Source organism: Equus quagga, chromosome 14 (assembly GCF_021613505.1).
Source record: "Equus quagga isolate Etosha38 chromosome 14, UCLA_HA_Equagga_1.0, whole genome shotgun sequence".
NCBI lineage: Eukaryota > Metazoa > Chordata > Mammalia > Perissodactyla > Equidae > Equus > Equus quagga.
The window spans coordinates 1258235-1279714 of record NC_060280.1 but is presented as its reverse complement, the minus strand read 5'-3'; the positions used below and the strand labels follow the sequence as shown (position 1 = coordinate 1279714).

Below are 21480 nucleotides of genomic sequence, written 5' to 3'. Positions count from 1 at the left end.
CTAAGTTCCGTGCACTCTGTTTAGGCGGCCTGGGTGCACTGGTTCAGATCTCAGGCACAGACCTACTTGACTCATCGGCCATGCTGTGGAGGCATCCCACATGTAAAGTAGAGGAGGATTGGCACAGATGTTAACTCAGGGCTAATCTTCCTCAGCAAAAAGAAAAAAAAAAAAAAGGATGGCTGAAAAATATCATCCAGTCTGAAAAGAAATCACTTAGGGAAAGAAACATTTAATCAGCACTCTGCTCTGCTGGTACAAAGTAACAGGGACACTCCAATATTTTCTACAACTTTCAACTGAGATTATGGAAAGTGGTCAGGCAGCCCCACCAGGGAAGTAGCTTAGCTTCTAAGTCTTCTATGAAGACCAGAATGACCAGATTGACCAGTTCAGCAGAAGCATAGGGTGTGGTGGGCCACAGGCACACGCATCTTACTGAAAAATAGTAACGCCATGCAGTTACTGGGGAGCAAGTTTGCAGAAGAAACTAGTAGAAGAAACCGCGTAGAAGTGGAGTAGACACTAGGAGAAAATATGTCAGGCCCTATTCACACGTGCACCTGTCCACCCGTCAAGCGTTGTTTAAGTGCCCGTTAGATGCCGAGTCGCAGTTTAAGTGCTGGGGAATCAGCCACGGTGAAAACAAATCCCTGCCATCAAGGCCTTAGCTTCCAGAGCAAGGCTCAGCAAACCTTCTCTGCGGAGGGCCAGACAGTAAACAGCCCAAGCTTCACAGGCCTTAGAGTCTCTGCTGCCACTCAGCTCTGCCGTTTCAGTGACACGTAAACCAATGAGCGTGCCTGTGCCCCAATAAAACTCTAATTACAAGAACAGGCAGCAGCAAGAACCATCATGTAGGGTCTTTTAGATCATCGTAAGGCCTATGGCTTTTAATAGGAGTGAGATGGGGAGCCACTGGGTCTTTAAGCAGAAGAGAAACATCATTACTCAGAATTAAAAGGATCATTTCAGCTGCTATGTGGGAAAGAGTCAGTGGAAGGGTAGGGAGGTAAGAAGATGGGAAAGAGCAGTTCAGAAGTTACTGCAAGAAAACAAGAGAGATGACCTTGTTTTGCACCAGGATGGCAGCAGTGACGGTGTCAAGAAGTGGTCTAATTCTGATTATATTTAGAAGATAAACTCATCATGATTTGCTAATGGGTTGGATGTGGGTGAAAGAGGAAGAGAGTCAAGGATGCTTCCAAGGTTGACGACCTGAGCAAGCAGAAGAATGGAGTTGCCTTTTTGTGTGGGAGGAGCCAGTTTGGGAAGGAAAATCAGGAGTTTAGTTTTGGACATATTAAGTTCAAGGTGACCATGATATACTAACGTGGAGATACTAAGTATCCTATTAGATATACGATTCTGAAGCTCAGGAAAGAGGCTGCAGTTGATAAAAATTCAGGAGTTGAGTTAGTATTTAAAACCATGAGACAGGATGAGGTCACATAAAGTGCGAGCTTACACAAACAAGAGAAGTTTAAAATATGAACCCTCAGTTACTCCAGCGTTTGGAAGAACCTACAAAGGAAATTCACAAGAAGCAGAAAGGTAGGAAGAAAACCTCGAGAGAGCGATGTCCCAAAAACTAAGTGAAACCAGATTTCGAGAACTATTTCAAATACTAACAACAGGTCATGTAAGATGAGGATGGAAAGTTGAACACTGGATTGACAACAGAGAAGTCATCATGGACCCCTGACAAGAACTAACAGGTGGGGGTACCACAGCCTAACCAGAATGAGTTCAAGAGAAAAGATGAAGTGCAAAGTGGAGCCAGTCAGTATGCACAACTCTTCCCCACAGGAAGGTGTGGTGTCAAAGGAGTCTGTCTGTTTAGATGGGAGATTTCTGAGCATGTTTGCTGGCTGACAGAAATTTATATTTCAAAATGCCTAACAGTACCACAGTTCCACTGTGGATCAAATTCATGGCCCTCGACTGTCACACAATGTTATCCTCAGGAAGATTCTCAAGTGTTTTTCTTCCTCTCCTCATCAGCTTTACAACAAAGTTTTACTGTGCATCCTGACCCTGGCCCTGTTCCCTAGGGGAATGGAGACCACAGTAATGGAAAGAGGATTGTACTTTGCATTTTGCCTACTGTGCAGATCAGTGGGAGAACGCCAGTTCATTTTATGTATTTCCTGTTTGCTAAATGCTTCCACTTCCAAATAATTTTTTGGCAAGTCAGTGGCTTCCAGCAGCAAACTGAGGAGTTCCTACAGTACAGAAAGGCAGCTTATCCAAGATGTTCGAGCTGAGTACAACCGTCTCTTTGAGAGCCACAAATTAAGCTCATGTCCTAGTGGCCAACGCTCAGCCCACAACCCAAGGAAAGAATTACTGGCCTCAACACCATCGAAATAAGCAAAACCCACTGCAACAAAACCTCCACGGGGATGCTTAGTTTCCAAACGCTTAACGTGAAAAGTTCACAAGTGCTGCCTGCCACCTGGACTTTCAGAACTCAGGAACAAATAAAATGGTTCCACATCACTTAACCAAAGATCTGTTTATATTCTTTTTTGCCAACTTCTGAACAATGCTATTTCTTTCATATGCTAAACGCTATATTCTAAGTTCCAAATGACAATTTCGGTATTTTGCTTTCTGAAGCACCTACTAAGGAGAATAAATGTTTTCTAACTGGAATTCAGAGCACATTTAATATTCATCATCTTTACTATGCAGTTCAATCAGGATCTGAATGGCAATGTCTTCATCTCATAAACAACAAGGACTTTCCCAAGAGGACGCACAGGTAAGGGGAAGAAGCCATGTCATGAAACGCAGCCCCAGGATGCTTCTGAGACGGCCGAAGAGGGGACACTCCAGAGGCTGGACCTCCAGACGGTTGGGGATCTTTTCAGAGAGCTCCAAACCTGGATGAATTTTTGTTATAAATCACCTTGATTAATGGAACACATTTGCTAAAGCGGTTCTGTAATCGCTGCACAGTTCATATGGCGTGAATAAACCAGCCTCGAAAAACCGCAGGAGAGGGGTGGGGAAGCCTTCAGAAATCACTGGCTTCTCTTTCAGAACCAACACTGCCTCTCATTGAAAGGGTTCCCTTTCTTTTCAAAAATAATAAAGACACTCATTTTAAGGGAAGTAGCATTTGATGAGATGGGAGTAGAGATAAGAATTAGAAAGTAGAGGCTATTTGGGGAGGAGATGTGGTGGCCTGGTCAGGAGCACAGGGCCTGCATGCTGCCAGGCTACTTGGCTTTGTATCCCAACTATTCTTCTCACTAACCCTCTGAAACGGGGCCTTTCTGTAACCCCCCGTGGCCCAGTTCTCCGTCTGTCAAATACGACAACTACCCACCTCACTGGGTTGCTGTTGTGATGACTAATAAATGATTAAGGAGTTTCAACACTGTCTGGTACAGAGTAAGTACATAACAAGTGCTGGCCAATATTATTACAATTCTGCTTGTGCGCTTAAAAACATGCAAACCAAAGTGAATGGAATACCCCTGGGACAAAATGGTAGCGTCCTTGAATTTATCCATTCACCTAACATAAAAACTCGATCTATGTTCTCCTTAAACAGAATCCTCTGGTCATCTTCTGTAGGTTACTTAGCACAGATTTTATCTAACCCCTGTGTCCTGACATTCCTCCTCTAACAACTCTTCAAAAGAAAACAACAAAGCTGTGGTGTGTGAGCACAGAGAGCGGACGCTGTCGTTTATCTGTTCTGTTGTTCTGTCTACTACAAAACCATTTCTGGTCTCAAATATATGCTTGTTGCCAAAGGAACTTGGAAGTGACTAGAATGCCTCATGAAGCGATGAGTCATGTGAAGGTGAAACCATTATGTCAGAAATCTGACGTTTTTGAAGAATAAAAGGATACAGCGTCCATGACGAAGGCCACAGAAAAACTGGTTACCTGATACCACACTGTCACCTTCAGGAGTATTATCACCAACTGCTAACAATTACTAGCATGTTTATCACTGTAGTAATAAACATTTAAACATCTGCACAGCTGAAGTACAGTCTACTATGGATGGCAAATAAATAACAGACTATAAATAACCAGTTATAAATTATAAATAGTCTAACGATAAAACTTACTTATAGGGCAAAGAGAGGCTATTAGAGTTCAAAATAAATTTACAATGAAGACAATTTAACTCAATCATATGCTTACATAGAGGGTGAAGATAGAGGTAAACTGAGTTAACAGATGTAACAGCTCCATCAATAATCTGATAGTGGCACCGAAAATTCAAAGAAAATTAGAAAAGTGTTACAATTATTACAGCAAGAAGAGCACGTGCTGTAAACAAAAGGGCGCCCTCCCGGCTGTGGCTGTCACAGCGGCCTGTGACTGCTGAAAGGGGCTGGCCCGTCCCCTCTGCTCCTCACCCCCTGCCCCCTATCTTGTTCTTTTCTACTTGGACAGGCAAGCTGACTAAACCAAAGCTATGTATCATTTCTGTCTAAAAATGTAAGCAGGATTTTTAAAAACTAAACTACAGACTCTATCCAATTTTATCAGATTTTCCACTACCAAGTCAGTGGAGAAACTTTCTAAGCCTGGATCCCAGATTGCAACTGGGTGTTAAGTCTCCTTGGTCTCCTCCAGTCGATGACAGCTCCTCAGTCTCCTCTTGTATTTCATGACCTTGACATTTGAAGAGCACTGGACAGCTACGTTAGAGAACGACCCTTGATCAGGGCTTGTCTGACGTTTTCTCAGGCTTAGCCTGAGGGTGGACCTTCTTCTGCAAGAATAACACAGAACTGCTGTGCCCTCTCAGTGCTTCATCAGGGGGGGCATCATGTTGACACGTCTTATTACTGGAGAAGTTAACCTCGGTCACTCAGGTAAGGTGGAGTCTGCCAGGTGTCTCCACCATGCAGCTACTATTTTTCCCTTTGTAATAAGTATCTTGAAAGAGAGACTTTGAGACTATGAAAATATACTATTTTTTCTCGAACTTTTGCTCAATAATTTTGGCATCCATTGGTGAATCTTGCCTGCAACAATGATTACTGAGATGTTTATATAGGGCTTTAAAAGGAACTAAAATATAATGGCCAAGTTGTTCTTGAAACAAACATACTTAAATTCTATTAATTGCAGCACTTTGACTTACATGCAAAACATGAAGAAAAGTTACTTTCTTTTGTGTTTAGTTAGTGCTAATCAACTGTGACACCAACGAGTAACATAACTGACGTGCTACTTACGTAATTATGGCTTTTAAAGAAATCTGATGGATGACTGGTGAGGATTTTGTCTCCTTCCAAACCAATTACTCTTTTACAAATATTTGACTTTGGATCACTCGGGCTTTTTGCAATCACAATGTCACCTCTGAGGGGAAAAGTCAAAGAAATGTCAGTGTTATTTATTAAGCATAAACACATCACATCATGACACGCTGTAACACTTTTATAAAGCCACTTAAACAAGCCACACCTTTCATCCTCTCACATACTGACCGTCCCACACACATTCACCAGCTGTGAAAACCTTGGTGACTGACTTTTATGGTAAGAACCCAACAATGAGAGTGATGGAAAAGCTATCAGAATATTCCAACATTTCTGATAATTCCAAAAGAATTATCTTTTTTGCACTGTATCCACTATGTGTTACTTCTGTGTCCGAATTTTTAGAACCAAAACTATGGAAAAACAATTCCATGTAAATACCACCAAATTAACTAAGCAAATTTTACTGCCCAGTCGGTAGTAATGATTAACTATAAAGCACATGAAAAGGTAGGAACATCATTTATGTTTCCCTAGAGCTCGAGGAATTAAGGAATTACAGCATACAAATTATATAACCTAGATGATGTACAGTATAACACAAAGAGACTTATACTTGAGGAAAAGTATCAGAAGACACAACTAAATAAAATGGTTGCCCAAACATATATTACAAAAAATAAATAAATTGGCATATCAACCGTATAAAACCAATATGGGTATGATTACATATGGAAGGCATGATTCATGGAAGAAGTAACAATCTACATGTAATGCAAGAATAAGGAAGACCGTTAACAGTGGAAAGGAGGAAGGGGACAAAAATGTCAGACGGATGCCCCACCCACACAGAACACAGTGCTCATTCTGCAGAAAGTGAGCGCTCAGTAAATTCTGTTGACTGACACACATATTTAAAAGAATTGAACATATGTACTTATCATCTGTACCTAGTTCCAGAAATAATGTGATGTTACTTATAATAAAACATACATATAACAAAATAATACAAAAGCCATAAAAATAAAAGGAAGATGATGGTTAACTCAGAAACCCAGTTATTGCTATATATACGTATTAAAATGAATTCTAAACTTTTTGGTAGCCAGGTCAAAAAAGAAATTATGATTGATCACATGGCAACCATTAACTAATAAAACAAAGTTTAGTTTGGGAGGTATGACAAAATTTTTCGTAACAACTAAATCAAACAGAGATATAAGAAGGATTCTTATGTAAGAGGATGAAAGACACTGTCCTCATCAAAAATCTTACAGAAAATATAGAAACAGTATTCAGAAGGGTCATTTCTTGACGCTATTCTTAATAAGAGTTGAAAGCCATTAAAACATTAACTTCTATAGTCCGGAGGCAACGTAAGTAAGGCTGCCCTTTTTGAAAATGGATAAACTATTCTGTTTCCAATCAACTGGAGTCAGTCAGTGGAGCTGTTCAGGTGAACAAGTTTGCAAAGATTGCAACATACCAACAAAGGTGAATTGGGGTAGCTTTGGAAAAAGAAAGATTTTCTGTGGGTGTTTTATTCAGCTTAAGTTTTCGACCAAATAATCAATATGACTCTCAAACCTGTACTTGAATGGCAACATAAAAATTATAATTCAGTCGAGCTGTTTTTACAGAAAGCGATACTAATGCAGACTATACTTCTGGTGGTCTAACCAGATGCAGGCATAGAGCTTAGATCCAAATACACATCTCTTGGACTCTCCATGCTTTCAAATAGGGTTTAAAAAGGAACCTAACAGAACTAAGACTGAAGTTTTCCTTTCTCGTTTATAGTTAGAAACATCCTTATTATCCTACTAGATCATAAGCTTTTGAAAAGAAGGGTCAATATCTTCTTCATCTTAATGTTCCCCAGAATGTACAATAAAATACAAGTAAGAGGAGACTGTGATTGTCTCGAGCACGAGTGTTCTGTGCACTTGACTGTAACAGAGATCCATGTGCTTCAGACACCGGATATGCAGGCTTTCATTTTCCCTACATGGACGGCAGCTAGCAAGAGGGTCTCTTGCGAGGGGTCAGCGATTCCCCTCAAACCTCAGAATCCTGTGCTGCAGAAAAAAGAAAATCAATACTCGGGAGAGCAATATTTTAAAAGTAGAAGTTACCAACTGACTGCCCTGGTTGTAAAAGTTACTTTGGCGTGTCTCCTATAAATGCCAGATTTAGATCTGTCCTGCAACCTAATGGGCCCTCTGAATGAACAGAATACAAAATGAATCCTTCAAAAAATCTTCATTTATTGAATGTAGTTATTTGTATTACTCATCTGAACACAAAGAGTATCAAAAAAAAAAAGAGAATATTGAGCCATCCATTCAAAAACTCTGTAGCCAACAAGTTCAGCCCCTGGTTCAGCACACCAGGACTCTGAGAGCAAAGTCGCGTTGTAGCATGGAAAGTAGGCTTGTCTTCAGGCTACAGAGAGGCCGGGTCTCCAGTTAATCCAAAGACTGGGTTAACTTATTTTGATATGAGTTACAAAGAAAAGGAAGCTAGAACACAGCCTGTTAAGTAAGTTTTACTTTATAAATAACTCCGTATCTATCAATTAGGTATCTCAAAGTTGTTATGGGTAAAAGATCTGAAGAATTATTATCCAGGGACCATACTAGACCAGACAGCATGAGCAAGAAAGAGTTTCTATCTGCAGACTCTAAGACAGTAAAAGACCAGTAAATGCAAAGAACAGTTTTATGCTATTCTTGATGATTTTTCAGTAATGTGCAACAGGCTGTAGAAAAGGTCAACAATGAAACTACTTATGCCATAAGCTAAATACCAACTTGAGTCAAATCTGTAGTTTGTGGAGTTGAATGCTGGTACAGGTTTATTTTTTCAGAATTATGAAAAACTAATGGACCTGAGATTTTAGGGAGTCAGAGAGGTGCCCTTTGGAAAATACAGTTAATTAATAATGCTTGACATTCACTCAGAAGGAATAATACAGAGCTAAGCAGAATAAACAGTATCAGAAAGAGTGGAAACACTGTTTAGAAGAGGATTTGAAAAGGTTTAGTGGCAAACAATATTTGCCAAGGAGTTTTTCAACTTAATGTAATTAAATAGGAGAACCATAATAGAAAAGCTTCCTGGCTCCCAGCTATACAGAGAGTTATAGTCTAAAAATCATCCAGGGCTTATCATAAATTAATAGAAATACAAGATTATTGAAAATATTTTTTAAAAAACCACGTATTTAGATATGTCATACAGTTTCTAAGTCCTTAGTTCTTGACTCAAAACATTCTGGGATGCCCCCAAAAAGTAAACTAGGCTTAAACGTACATTATAAAAGGGACTGTACCTCTTTTGGACAATGACACATGGGATACAGTGACCCAGAAGACTCTGCATGCTTAGAGAAACTATTAAAATTTCTCAAACTGAGAGAAAACATTTGAGTCAAAATTTTATCTGGCTGGTCATTAATTTGGTTATTTACAAAAAAGTTTTTAAAGATAAAGTTAAGAAACTGCAGACAAGACACAACGTGTGTGTGTTTTCACCATAAACTTATATATTTATGACAGAAATTTACCTTTGGATACCATAAAAATGTCGACTAAGATTTTCTGCACAGACAATATCTGAATTTTGAATTGTAGGCTCCATTGATGGTCCAGAACACTGAAAAGAGAGGTAATTTTGTAATCTGAGTTCAAAACCTTTTTAAATTTAACATAAATCATCTGAGCAGGCTTAAAGGAAAGACAATCAAGCAAACGTTCTTCCAGCTTGGAGGATGACTCCCAATAAGCTGGCAGCTCCCAGATAAGCTCAAGTCTACAGAGTGGCCGCCAGGTCTGGAAACACAGGCAAATACATTAAAAATGGTTTACTGATATTACATTATAACACACAAATAAAGTAACATTCTCTATGTTTCCATATTTTGGCTGTCCTGTAGAATGTAAGCTCCATGAGGGCAGGGACCTTGTCTCTTGGGTTCCCAGCTGTATAGCCAAGGTCAACAACAGGGCTTGGCATAGAGTTGATACTCAATAAATATTTGATGGAAGAATAAATGAATGATTTATTTATTTTCTTGCTATTGTCAAATATCACGCAGCACCCATGATGGTAATTTATTGAGGGGCATCATACTATTCTCAAGGAGTTGATGCCTTTCCTTCTCTTCCAAGAGAATAGCTTACTCATTTGATAGGGCTGCAACTCCTGTTTTCTAATGAAAAATACTGGCATTACGAGACACACTTTAAAGACTTTCAAATTAGCATGTCTTAAAACAATAATATTCATCTATACCTCAAAACTGTTATAAATGATCATTCCCACTTAAAAAATCTAAATATGACCATCTCTATTTACTCCACTTATGCGTAAATGAAACTTTCTACTCAAACTTCCTACTCAGGCAGAAATAAAGTTTGTGTGTGCTACCGCTATAGCCCACTAGAAGTACCAATGCAACTTAAAAAAATCAAAGAGGGGAGCTTCAGTTAAATGTATTTATTTGCATCACTCCAGCTCAACTTGAGCTTGTGACTGAATCTGTTGGGGTAAACCTGACAAAAACAGCAACAGCAACAACAAACCCACCGACTGGCCATTCAATCAATTTACATGACAAAAGGTCAGTACAGTCCTGGCTGATAGATTCATGAGGCAACATGAAGAAGAGGCATTGGTGCAGGCAGCCTGGCCACACTGACGCGAGGCAGAATAATCATCTGTTTTAACAACAGTTAAACATGGTGGTTATAGGAGTTTTGAAAATCAGAGAAATCTGTGCTGAAATTCCAAGTCGGCTACTTACTCACTGGGGGACCCGGAGCAAGTTAGTGAAGCTTTCTGAGCCTCAGTTTCCTCTTACATATAATGAATTTCTAATAAGTATCTGACAGAGTGGAAAAGATTAAATGAGCTAATAAATGTGAAACATCAAACAAACCCTGGAACACAGTAAGCAGCATTCGACAAACGGTAAAAACTATTATTATTGAATCATTAACAGGGCTTTTTGTGCCCCTGTCAGAAACAGAGTACAGAACCATATTTAAAGCAATGGTTCTTATATTTTATATCATTGCCAGTTCAAACACACTCTCTTACATCCCAAAATTTAGAAACATTACAAGTTTTAACATTCACACTTTTTTCATTAAATTAATAAGTTCAATTACAAGAAAAGACAAATTTGCCTGCAATTCAAAAAAAGTATATACTTGAAATGATTATTCGTGAATGTAAACACTTACCATGACAACACCACCAACGTATTCAAAAGTACAGTGAGCTATGCAGGCGTACTGGATAGTGTAGCCAACAAGGCGAAAGGTTTTCCCCAGAATACCACGGAGCATAGTTCTATGCAGACTCTGCCACCACGGGCCTGATGGTAAATTTCAAAAAGTTTCATGATCAATACTATTTAAAAACACTTAAGAAATAGCTCTATCGTAAAGTATTTTAAATCATCCAGAATGGAATAAATGCCTGATAGAGTTTGGTGCCCAAAAAGCCCAAGAGCTTATTTTCATCTCTGCTAAAGATATTTTAAACGGCAAATTACAGCGACTTAATATTTTGATCTACTGAACAAAGATTATATTCAAATATCACTGGGTTATACATGAATTAGATAACTAGTAGACTCTGAACTTGTCTGTCTCCTTTCACTACGTGGTTATTTCTTGGTATTAAGGCAGATACTAAAAAGAGATACTAACTCATTCAGGGTACTAATAATAGATTTTCATATTGTCGATTTATACTACATCAATTTTTGTCATAATATCATATGATTTGAAGGAGAAAGCACTAGAACAGGTATATAGAAATCCAAGTTTTAAATTGGTTCCCTTATTAACTTGTGTGAACTTAAATGAATTACTTAACTTCTCTGGGTCTTAATAAAATGGAAATAATATCTCACAGAATGATTCTGAGAATCAAATTCAATAACATGTCAAAGCGCTTTATAAATTATAAAGTCACATTCATTTGTCAACTATTCACTATTGCTATAATAATGAACACGTAAATACTATGAAACAGCATAAAGAACCATAGAAAGATTTTTAAAAGCTGTATAAGTTTAAGATGTTAATATTACTCATCTGAAATATCCCCAGTATCTGTCCCTTCTATTCTACTTACCTGTTACAACTATGTTTCAAGCATTTCTCAACTAATGGTCTACAGCTTAGGCCTAGGCTGCTATGCACTGTTCTGAGATTAAATTTACTAAAACACATCAGTAATAATAATACCATGTAACATTTGCTCCACACTTGCTACCTGTTAGGCTTTACAAATTAACCTTTGTAATGTAATATTATTACCATCCTCATTTTATAGATACAGAAAAAGGCACCTAAGAGTGGTAAACTGACGTGCTGAACATCCCAGAGCCGGGACACGGTGGAGTCGAGACTTAACCCTAAGGTGCCCCGACTCGCCGCTCACTGCCCTGCTCAACAGCCTCCAAGAGCAGGCTCACGGTACTCACTCACGTCCCTCAGTGTCCAACCTCGTCTTCCCTGCTGCTGCTACAGGAACAGACCACTCAGTCATACTGGTCTGTTCTTCAGGTAAACTTTGCCCAATCAACACTTACTTACGCCAACAACCACACCTGGATCAGTCTTCCTGAATCCCATCTCCCATCTAATTTGTAACTCTTCTCCAAAGGCTCTTAATAGGCAAGCTTTTCCCTCTCCTCTGAGTCCCTCTGGTCCTCACTGTTCACTGTTTTAGGGTTAAGAACACTGTTTCTAAAGCTCATCTGTCGGAGTTTGTATCCTGGCTCCACATTCTAGCTGTGTGACCTTCAGGAAGTTGTTCCGTAAGTCTCAGTGTCTCCATCTGTAAAATGGGCATAGTACCAGAACCCATCTCAGAGGGTCAGTGAAGATTCCATGCGACAAGACATGCAGTCTGCGTAGCAGGCTCAGCGCACGTTAGTTACGGTGTCATTCACTTGGCAATCAGCCTGGACTGCACAACCTCATAACATTAGCTGTAGTTTTCAAGTGTCTAAGTTTCTCGCGAACATCTTTTTTTGTTGTTTCCCATTTTTTTGAGGTTATGACAGTTTACAACCTGTGAAATTTCAGTTGTACATTACTATTTGTCAGTCATATTGTAGGTGCACCACTTTTGCTAACTTACCTTTAAATAAAATAGAATTTTAGAGCCCACGGCATAGGACTGTATCTTTTATTAGTGTTTTACTGCTTATGAGTGTTTGTTTGTCTTTAAACATCCACGTCTACTCCCCTAACGAGTCCTCTCCGAGCCGTGCCAAGACCACTCCTTAGGCGCTGGGTCACTCGCTGCCTTAAGCGCACATGGACCCCAGTGCTCTCCACACTGCACTGCTTACCCCTTTCCCTTCCCACACGCTGCATCTGTTCCCACGGCTGTGGCAGTGACTGTGCCTATCCATCTCTGACTTCTCAGGGCCTACCAAAGAAGTCAGTAAACAGAAGGCTTGTCTGACTGAACTAATGAAGGAATACTGAACCCAAATCTCCTACACCTTCCACATCTTCAGCATGACAGAATGCTTATAACGTTCAAAGTGATGATCAGGACTATTGAGATTTTTGTTTAATGAAGAGACATGGTAACGTCATACTCACTGAAGAAAGTGGGTCTAACATATTAAACAGGCTTCTCATTAAATGTTTCAGGTAATATGGAAATTAACTGCTCCCATCAGTAGGAATCTGGCTTACAATTATAACTGATATACTTTAAAAACTAGTGACTTTTAGAATTCAATAAATTAATAATAAGTGCTACTTAAAATTAAAAACACCATAACTGAAGCTCTATTAAGTCAAACAGATTATTAAGAGGAATGACAAAATAATAATAGAATAAATATTATCAATAAAATTAACTAAGTTGTCTAAACCACTACTTTGCTTCAACTATAAAATTAGGGAAAAAGTGGGCTAAGTCCTAAAACTGAGCTTTGAAAACGAGACCTATGAGAAAAAATTCTAAAAAGCAGTAAAACAGATATGACACATTAAAACAAAAATAAAAATTTGCTTATCTGATGTTAGAGAGGGCACATATTACAAAACAAGAGGAGACACATGGCACTCACCAAGAAGACACTGTAACACAGATGAAAGGTGAAATGAGAGGGTAAATCACTCAGGAAAGTGCCAAAATTTAAATCATTTTGATTATGCAATAGAATCCACTTGGCTAAAAACACACTCAAAAATACAAAGATACTATAATTATACAATGGTTCTGATTCACTGAGAAGGCTTGCAATTAACTCCCAGTCAGAAGTAACTGGGGCCATCAAGCCCTCCCCTTTTTATTACTTAGACAATGCCCAACTCCAAATACAATATTTGTAATGAAATTATCTCAGAAAATTATAAAACTGAAAGATAGATGAGAGTGATCAGAAGAAAGAAGTTAACAGATCTTGTTTCTTCCCTACAGATACTAGTAACAGAATGGAGTTTGAAGTGTCTAAAATTACTTTGGATCTTAGTCTCTTAAGATGAAAAGACAGCTAGGAAGCTATTTAGAGAAGAATCTGAGGATAAAGACTGTTCAGCTTTATACTTAGAAAGTACAATGAGGAGCACTTTGTTAAGAAATATTGAAATTGAGAATAAGCTGATGGATTTTTTAAGAAAAACCTCAGAGTGGAAAGTAGCATACGCATAAGATATAAGCCACAGACACTGCTAGCATTTGGCAGCTCGACTAGCAAAGGGGATTAAGACAGAGGTTCCAAATGTCTGATCTGCACACTCCTTTCAGAGGGTCCAGGAACCCACGTGTGCATCCGTGTGCTGGACACCTCGCTTGTCCCTTCAGATTCTCTCCACTCTTCTCACACTGCTCTGTGCCCCTGGAAAACCGGCCTGTGTGAACTACATCAGGGCACTGCTGCACCCTTTGACTGAACCCCAGGAAGTCAGAGGAAGGAACGGCTGTGTGTTTCCTGGACTCCTTCTCCGTGGGGTCTTCTCAGGTTGGCTATGTCTTTGGACCAAAGGCTGCTGAATCTCCCGAGGCAGTCTGCTACCCAGGAGTCTCTCTTCTTCTAGGTTCCTGCACACTCCCCCTCCCCTGGTCCTTTCAGGCCTAGGAGGGAAAACAGCTCCACTAGATTCCCCTATGCCCTGCACACAAGATATAGTTTAAGGATAAAAACATCTGCAAATGAATCCTAAGCTTTTCTTGGTAGGTTTGTTGTTGGTTGTAGCATTTTATGTGTATTTCAGACAGCACAAATGAGTAAATACATTAAATTGTTCCAATCAGGATTCTCAATGTGAGAAAAAGAAGCTACAAATATGGAAAGGGAGGTTAGGGATGAGTTGGAGGTATCAAAACAAACTTATTTAAATAGATAGCACGTGTGTGTTTGTCTCCTGCCTTCCCTGTATAACGTCATCCTAGCACTGTCCCCTGGAAGACGCAATGCCCCATAGTAGTGACGAGCACCCTTCCAACTGAGATTTCTGGTGTCTAAGCACCATTCCCCACTGGGAGAGACAGTTTAGGGAAGAATAGTCTTGTTGTTCCAGAACACAAGTACGTGCTTAAAGACTAATGGAGACATAGGAACATTTGAGGGGTCTCTCACTGGCCAAATCTGGGATTTTAAAAAAAGTAATAACAATAAAGGAAAATATATTAAATTAAAAATGAAATCAATTCAGTACATAATATTTTTTAAAGAAAAATATATATTGGGGACAAGGAAAGTTCTTTATCAAAAAATGGCAGCTAATAAATATAGAGGGAATAACAAAATTACCATCAATGTCATAATTGATTCAGGCAAGGTCCATTAATAGACGCTAAAAATTACTGGGTGAAAGGTTGTTGGTAAAAAGGTTATGTGCACAGTATTAAATTAAATAGCTTCTTATTTACAAAGGGAACAAAATATTTTTACAGGAGAGATCTGGAAAATATCACCTTAATTAAGTGATCAAATTTAACTACATAAGTAATGGTACAAACTGATATTATGTAGCCTCCTGACATGATGCAACCACAAGTATATCATCATTTGTGTACTCTTCTTGCCAAAATGTATAACCTAAATCTAATTTTGAACAGTCAGACCTATTCATTCCATATACCCACTGTGGACATTCTACAAGACAACAACTTGGACACTTAAACAATATAAATTCAATGAAAGAAAAAAACAGCAAGAGTACTGTTTTAAATTACAAGAATATAGAAGCACATGACACCCAAATGCAATATGAAATCCTTAATTGGACCCTAGAGCAAAAGAAAAAAAAGCAATAAAAGGCATTTTGGGGAAAAATGGGGAAATTTGAATATGGTCTGTAAATCAAAATACATCATTGTCTCAATGTTAGATTTCTTAACAACATCATGGTTATGCAGGAGAATGATCTTGTTCATAGGAGAAAAACATTGAATTATTTAGAGATAAATGTCATGTCTACAACTTCTTTTCATACAATTTACTTCTACCACTACTAACATAGATACACAGATGCAGAGAAATCTATACATACATACATATACATATATACACACACACACATCTAATTATATAGAGATATATGGAGGAACACAGCAAGTTAATGTGGAAAAAGGTTTATTTCAAATCCAGATGGAGTGTATAAGAATGTGCATAGTATTGTTTTTTTCAACTTTATTATAGAGTAGAATTTTTTAAAAAAGAAACACTTAGGGGGAAAAGAGTGTCCTCATGGTCATTCAGTCATATTTATTGAGCTTCTACTATATATCAGATACTGTCTTCAGTCTGCAAATACAACAGTGAACATGACACCTGCCTTTGGAGAGCTTATGGCTTACGGGGGCGGATGTCACACACACACAAAGGAGACAAATAAACACATAAATATATTAAGCAGTTTCCATAAAGAAAAAAATAAAGTGATAAAGAATGATGGGGGGGAGGAGCATACTTTCTTCAGCAGGAATCAGGAAAGATTTCGCTAAGGAAACACCATTGAAGTTGGTTTTGGAAACAGCACCATGGAAAGGGCGGGAAGAACACTCTTCAAGGGGCAGACCAGACCACACTCGCGGGCTCAGGAACGAAGAGGCTGGAGCACTGTGTGAAGGACGCAGAATGAGACTCCAGAGAGGCAAGATTATTCAAAGTCTGGTAGAATTTTGGATTTTATTCTAAGTAACGGGAAGCCACCGAAGGATCTTGGCAGGAGGGTAACATGGTCTAATTTACAATTTAAGATCGCTCTCATTGCTATGGGGAGAAAGACCTGGAATGGGAGCAGGAACAGAGAAGCTGGGATGGCAGTTCGGCAGGCAAGAGATCATCCATGGTGGTGGCAGGGGAGACGGAGAGAAACGAGCAGATGTGAGAAACTTAGGAAGCAAAACAAATGGCAAGAGAAAGGGAAAGATCCAAGTGACAGTCCAGTTTCTGGACTAAGTAGCTGGGTAAATGGAGGCCTATCCACACGGTTCTACTCATGCCACATGGGGGTAGAAAACGAAGGACCCGGTTTGGGTCACGTTAAATTTGATATATCTGTGAGATATCCAGGTGGACATTATGAGACTGCAGCTCTGTAGCTCAAAGGAAGCTTCAGACATGGCAAGTCTTGAAAAAATAATTCCTGAGTGCAGACTGTATCCTGCTGCAAACGAGAACACTAGAGTAACAGTTAACTTATACGAGGGGTTTATTTTCTAATAACATGAACTGCCACTTCCAAGTTACAAGCAGGCAGAAGTATCAGGAATTTACTGTCTTTTTATGCAGGAAAAAAAAATCTTTGCTCTTTCTACATCTAACTGGCCAAAATTATATAACTAAGCACAAGGGTGCTGGAGAATACTGCTCTTTTCTTTATAAGCTTTGTAGGATCATTCGACCTTTAAAAATCATTGAGTATTACCTAGGTAAGAAAAAACTTCTTAAGTATGAAAGGGAGATGTGGAAATGGAAACAACTCATACAGTCAACTCTTTGGAAAAGTTTGGCTATGAAGGCAAGCTGAACAGCAGAGCAGGGTTTTTCATCCTCAGCAATATCGACACCTGAGCCGGACGATTCTTTGCTGTGGCAGCTACCTTCCGCACTGTAGGATGCTGGCAGCATGTCTGCTGCCGGCCACCTCGAGCTGCCAGCAAAGCCTCCAAGGTTAGCTATGGTGTTTGGGCTACACAAGGTCACCCCCCAGGAGTAAGGGCAAAACTGAAACAGATCAGCCTTCACAAAGAATACGACCAACCCTTGACGGGAGTGAAGTAACCTGTTCACACACTACCTACCTGCTGGGAGAAACAAGGCAAAACAAAAACCCTTATTTTCATAGGAAGAATACAACATTATTTAGAACTCCTACAACACTTTTTATGATCTTGGGGTGGCAAGGCCTTTTTTAAAAAAATTGAGATATAATTCACATACCATAGAATTCACTCTTTTAAAGGGTATAATTCAGTCATTTCTAGTATATACACAACGTTTTCAGTTTTAGTATATCCATCATCATTATCTAGTTCCAGAACATTTTCATCACCTCAAAAAGAAACCCTATACCCATTAGAGGTCACTCTTCACCCCCTCTTCTTTCCTTCTAGCTCCTGGAAACTATGTCTCCATGGATTTCTTTATTCTGAACATTTCACATAAATGGAATCACACAATGTTACTATTTTTTGATTAGCTTCTTTTACCCATTACAATGTTTCCAAGGTTCACACATGTTGTAGGCATGTATCAGTACATCATTCCTTTTGATGGTTGAATAATATTCCACACATGGATGTATCATTTTTGTTTATCCATTCATCAATTGATGGACATTTGGGTATTCACTTTTTGGTTATTACGAAGAATGCTGCTATGAACATTTGTGTACAGGTTTTGTGGGATGTATGTTTTCAACTCTCTTGAGTATATACCTAGGAGTGGAATTGCTGGGTCACATGGAAATGTTATGTTTAACATTCTGAGGAACTACCAAACAGTTTTCTAAAGTGGCTGCACCATTTCATATTTTCACTGGCAACATATAAGGGTTCCAATTTCCCCACATCCTGGCCTACAACCCTTGTTATTGTCCACGTTTTGATCATAGCCATCCTAGTAAGCATGAGTGTTATCTCCCTGTGGCCTTGATTTGCATTTCCCTGACAACCAATGATGTTGAGCAGCTTTTTCATGTGCTTATTGGCCATTTATCTATCTTCTTTGGAGAAATCCTCTACCCATTTTTTAAAAATTGGGGTATAATTTCTAATTTAATTAAAGAAAAGATTATAAGCATGCTCTAAAATAGGACCAAGTGACTGCATGCAATCAAAGCATACTATAAAATAGAATGCATTCACTGAAAGCCAAGGGACAACAATTTACAACAGAAACAGACAAACAGGGGATTCAGATATTGATATTAACACATGAAGACTTGAAAATAACTACGGTTAGCATTCTGAAAAAAGGGAGGAAAAGATGGTGAAGTTCAGCAGAGACTAAAATCTATAAACAAAAGAATCAAACAGAAATTCTACACAGCACCACACCACAGAATTAAATATAATAACTGAAATTTAGGGGCCACCCTGTGGCCGAGTGGTTAAGTTTGTGCGCTCCGCTTTGGCGGCCCAGGGTTCCACTGGTTGGAATCCTGGGTGTGGACATGGCACTGCTCATCAGGTCACGCTGAGGTGGCATCCCACATGGCACAACTAGAAGGACCCACAACTAAAATATGCAACTATGTACTGGGGTGCTTTGGGGAGAAAAAGGAAAAATAAAATCTTTTTAAAAAAATAAATAAATAACTGAAATTTAAAATTCATTACATGGAATTAGTAGCAGATTAGACTCAGCCTAACAGAAGACAAGTGAACCAGAAGGCAAGTTGGGAGAAAGTAATCATACTGAAGCATACAGAGGAAAACAGGCAGGCAATACAGGAAAAAAGTATAATCAGAGATCTAAAGGAGAGGAAAAGAGAATAGGACAGAAGCAGTATTTTGAAGAAATACTGGGAGAGAACTTTCCAAAACTGATAAAGACATTAACTCACAAATTCAAGAAACTTAGCAAACCCTGAACAGGATAAAACAAAACAAACAAAATACATACCGGTACAGTACAGTCAGACTGCTGAAATTAAGACAATGAGGAAGCAAAACTACTGAGATGGTAAAAAAAAAAAAAAAATTAGTGTTTGGGGGGAATGAATAGGTGGAACACAAAGGATTTTCAGGGCAGTGAAAATTCTATGATACTATAATGATAGATACATGTCATCACACATTTGTCCAAACCCATAGAACATACAACACCAAGAGTGAACCCTGATGTAAAGCCGGACTTTGAGTGATTACGATGTGTCAATGTAGGTTCATCAGTTGTTACAGATGCACCATCTGGAGGGGGATGCTGATAGCAGAGGACGCTGTGCATGTGTGGGGGCAGGGAGGACAGGGAAAATCTCTGTACCTGCTCCTCAATTTCGCTATGAACCTTACAGTGCTCTAAAAACATAAAGTCTTAAAAAAAAGACAATGAAAAAAATTTAAAATTGGTCAGAAATAAAGACTGCCTTATTTTCAAAGGAATAATTTTGTCTGTTCAACAGAAAAGAATGGCTAACTTTTTATTAAAGATAATGAAAACCAGAAGAAAATAAAATGTCATCTTTAACATGCTGAAATTGCCAATCTATAATTCTATACCCAGTGAAAACATCCCTCAAAAGCTAAAGTAAAAATAAAAACATTTTCAGAAAACAAGTTTTGAGACAATTTTTGTCAGCACACTTGTAATAAACTATATACTAAAGGGAGTAATTCAGGCAAAAACAAAATGAAGTAGGCAAATGCAAGAAGGAACAAAGAGAACTCAAAGTACACATTTGGATAAAGATATTGGAACTGTTTAAAAACATAATAAAAATATTTTAATGGCTATAAGACATACATTAAAGTACATATTTAAGACAATAGCATAAAAGGTAGGAGGGAGTTAAATGGAGTCAAATTAATAAGTTTTTGCAAAGTTCTAGAAGTGTTAAAGTGGTATTTAAGTTAATCAATAAAAAGCCAGAGATTCACATCATAAAAACTAAGGAAACATTAAAATATTGAGAGATATAACTAGCAAGCTAATAGAAGAAGAAAGGATTTGAATGATAAAAACATACTTTAATTCCAAAAGAAGACAAGAAAGGAGAAAAAAATTAGATGACAAAAAGACAAAACTAATAAAAAGATGGTAGACTTAACTCAAAAATATTAAATCTAAAGGAAATATGCCAATTAAGATATGAAGATTATCAAACTAGATTTAAAAAGAAAGAAAAAAGCCCAACCACATTTCCTAGTCATAAACTTTAAAGATTAGGCCACAAAAAGGATGAAAGTAAAAGATATTCCACACAGACTCACCATTTATTTATATCAATTTAAGACCAAACATACTTTAAGATGAGTATTACTAGAGACAAAAAAAAAATATTTCATAAGAATAAAAAGATTTTAAAAATTCAAAGAACTGAAAAATCATGCAGAGCATATCCTCTGAAATACTTAACATGAGTCAAATTAGAAATCAATAACAAGATAATTGGACATTTGCAAATGTTTGGATTTTAAGGAACACATATCTTTAAAAATTCCCACTTTGTACTGAAGATTAATGAAAATGCGACACAACTTGTGGGAGGCACGTAAAGCAATGACAAGAAGAAAATTTATAGCTTTAAATGCATAAAATAGAAAAGAAGGATGAAAATTAATTACTTAAGCCTTTATCTCCAGAAGACAGAAAAAGAGGAACTAATCAAAACAAAAAATATGGAGAAAATACTAAGAACACAAATCAAAGATATAAAAAAGCAAATAAACAATAGCAAAGATCAATAAAACATTAAAAAAATTAGTAAAAAAGTTAGTAAAACTAGCAAGTCTGATCAAGAAAAAAAAGAGTGAGAGAGAACCCAAATTATCAGTATCAGGATTGAAAAAGGAGTCAACACTAGAAATCTTACAAACATTAAAAGAGAATAAAAGGATATTATAAAAAAAACTTTAGCCTAATAACTCTGACATTTTAAATTAAATTAAATTAAATTGATACAATTTATCAAGACTAAAAGAAGAAGACAAAAATCTGAATAGTCCTATAAGTAAACAAGAAATTTAACCTGTGATTAAAAATAGTCCCAAGAAAGAAAATTCCAGGCCCAGATGACTT

General features: G+C 38.0%; 1 protein-coding gene across 7 annotated transcripts in view; it reads right to left on the bottom strand.

Moving 5' to 3' along the window:
- The window catches only part of IMMP1L (inner mitochondrial membrane peptidase subunit 1), a 69012-nt gene that overhangs the window by 10042 nt on the left and 37490 nt on the right, over positions 1–21480 (bottom strand). For all 7 annotated transcript variants that reach the window (XM_046637841.1, XM_046637842.1, XM_046637848.1 and 4 more), the window contains 3 exons: positions 10493–10626; positions 8812–8900; positions 5217–5343 (listed from right to left, as the gene is read on the bottom strand). In XM_046637841.1, the coding sequence (XP_046493797.1) occupies positions 5217–5343; positions 8812–8900; positions 10493–10626 (350 nt within the window). The remainder of the gene's footprint in view (positions 1–5216; positions 5344–8811; positions 8901–10492; positions 10627–21480) is intronic.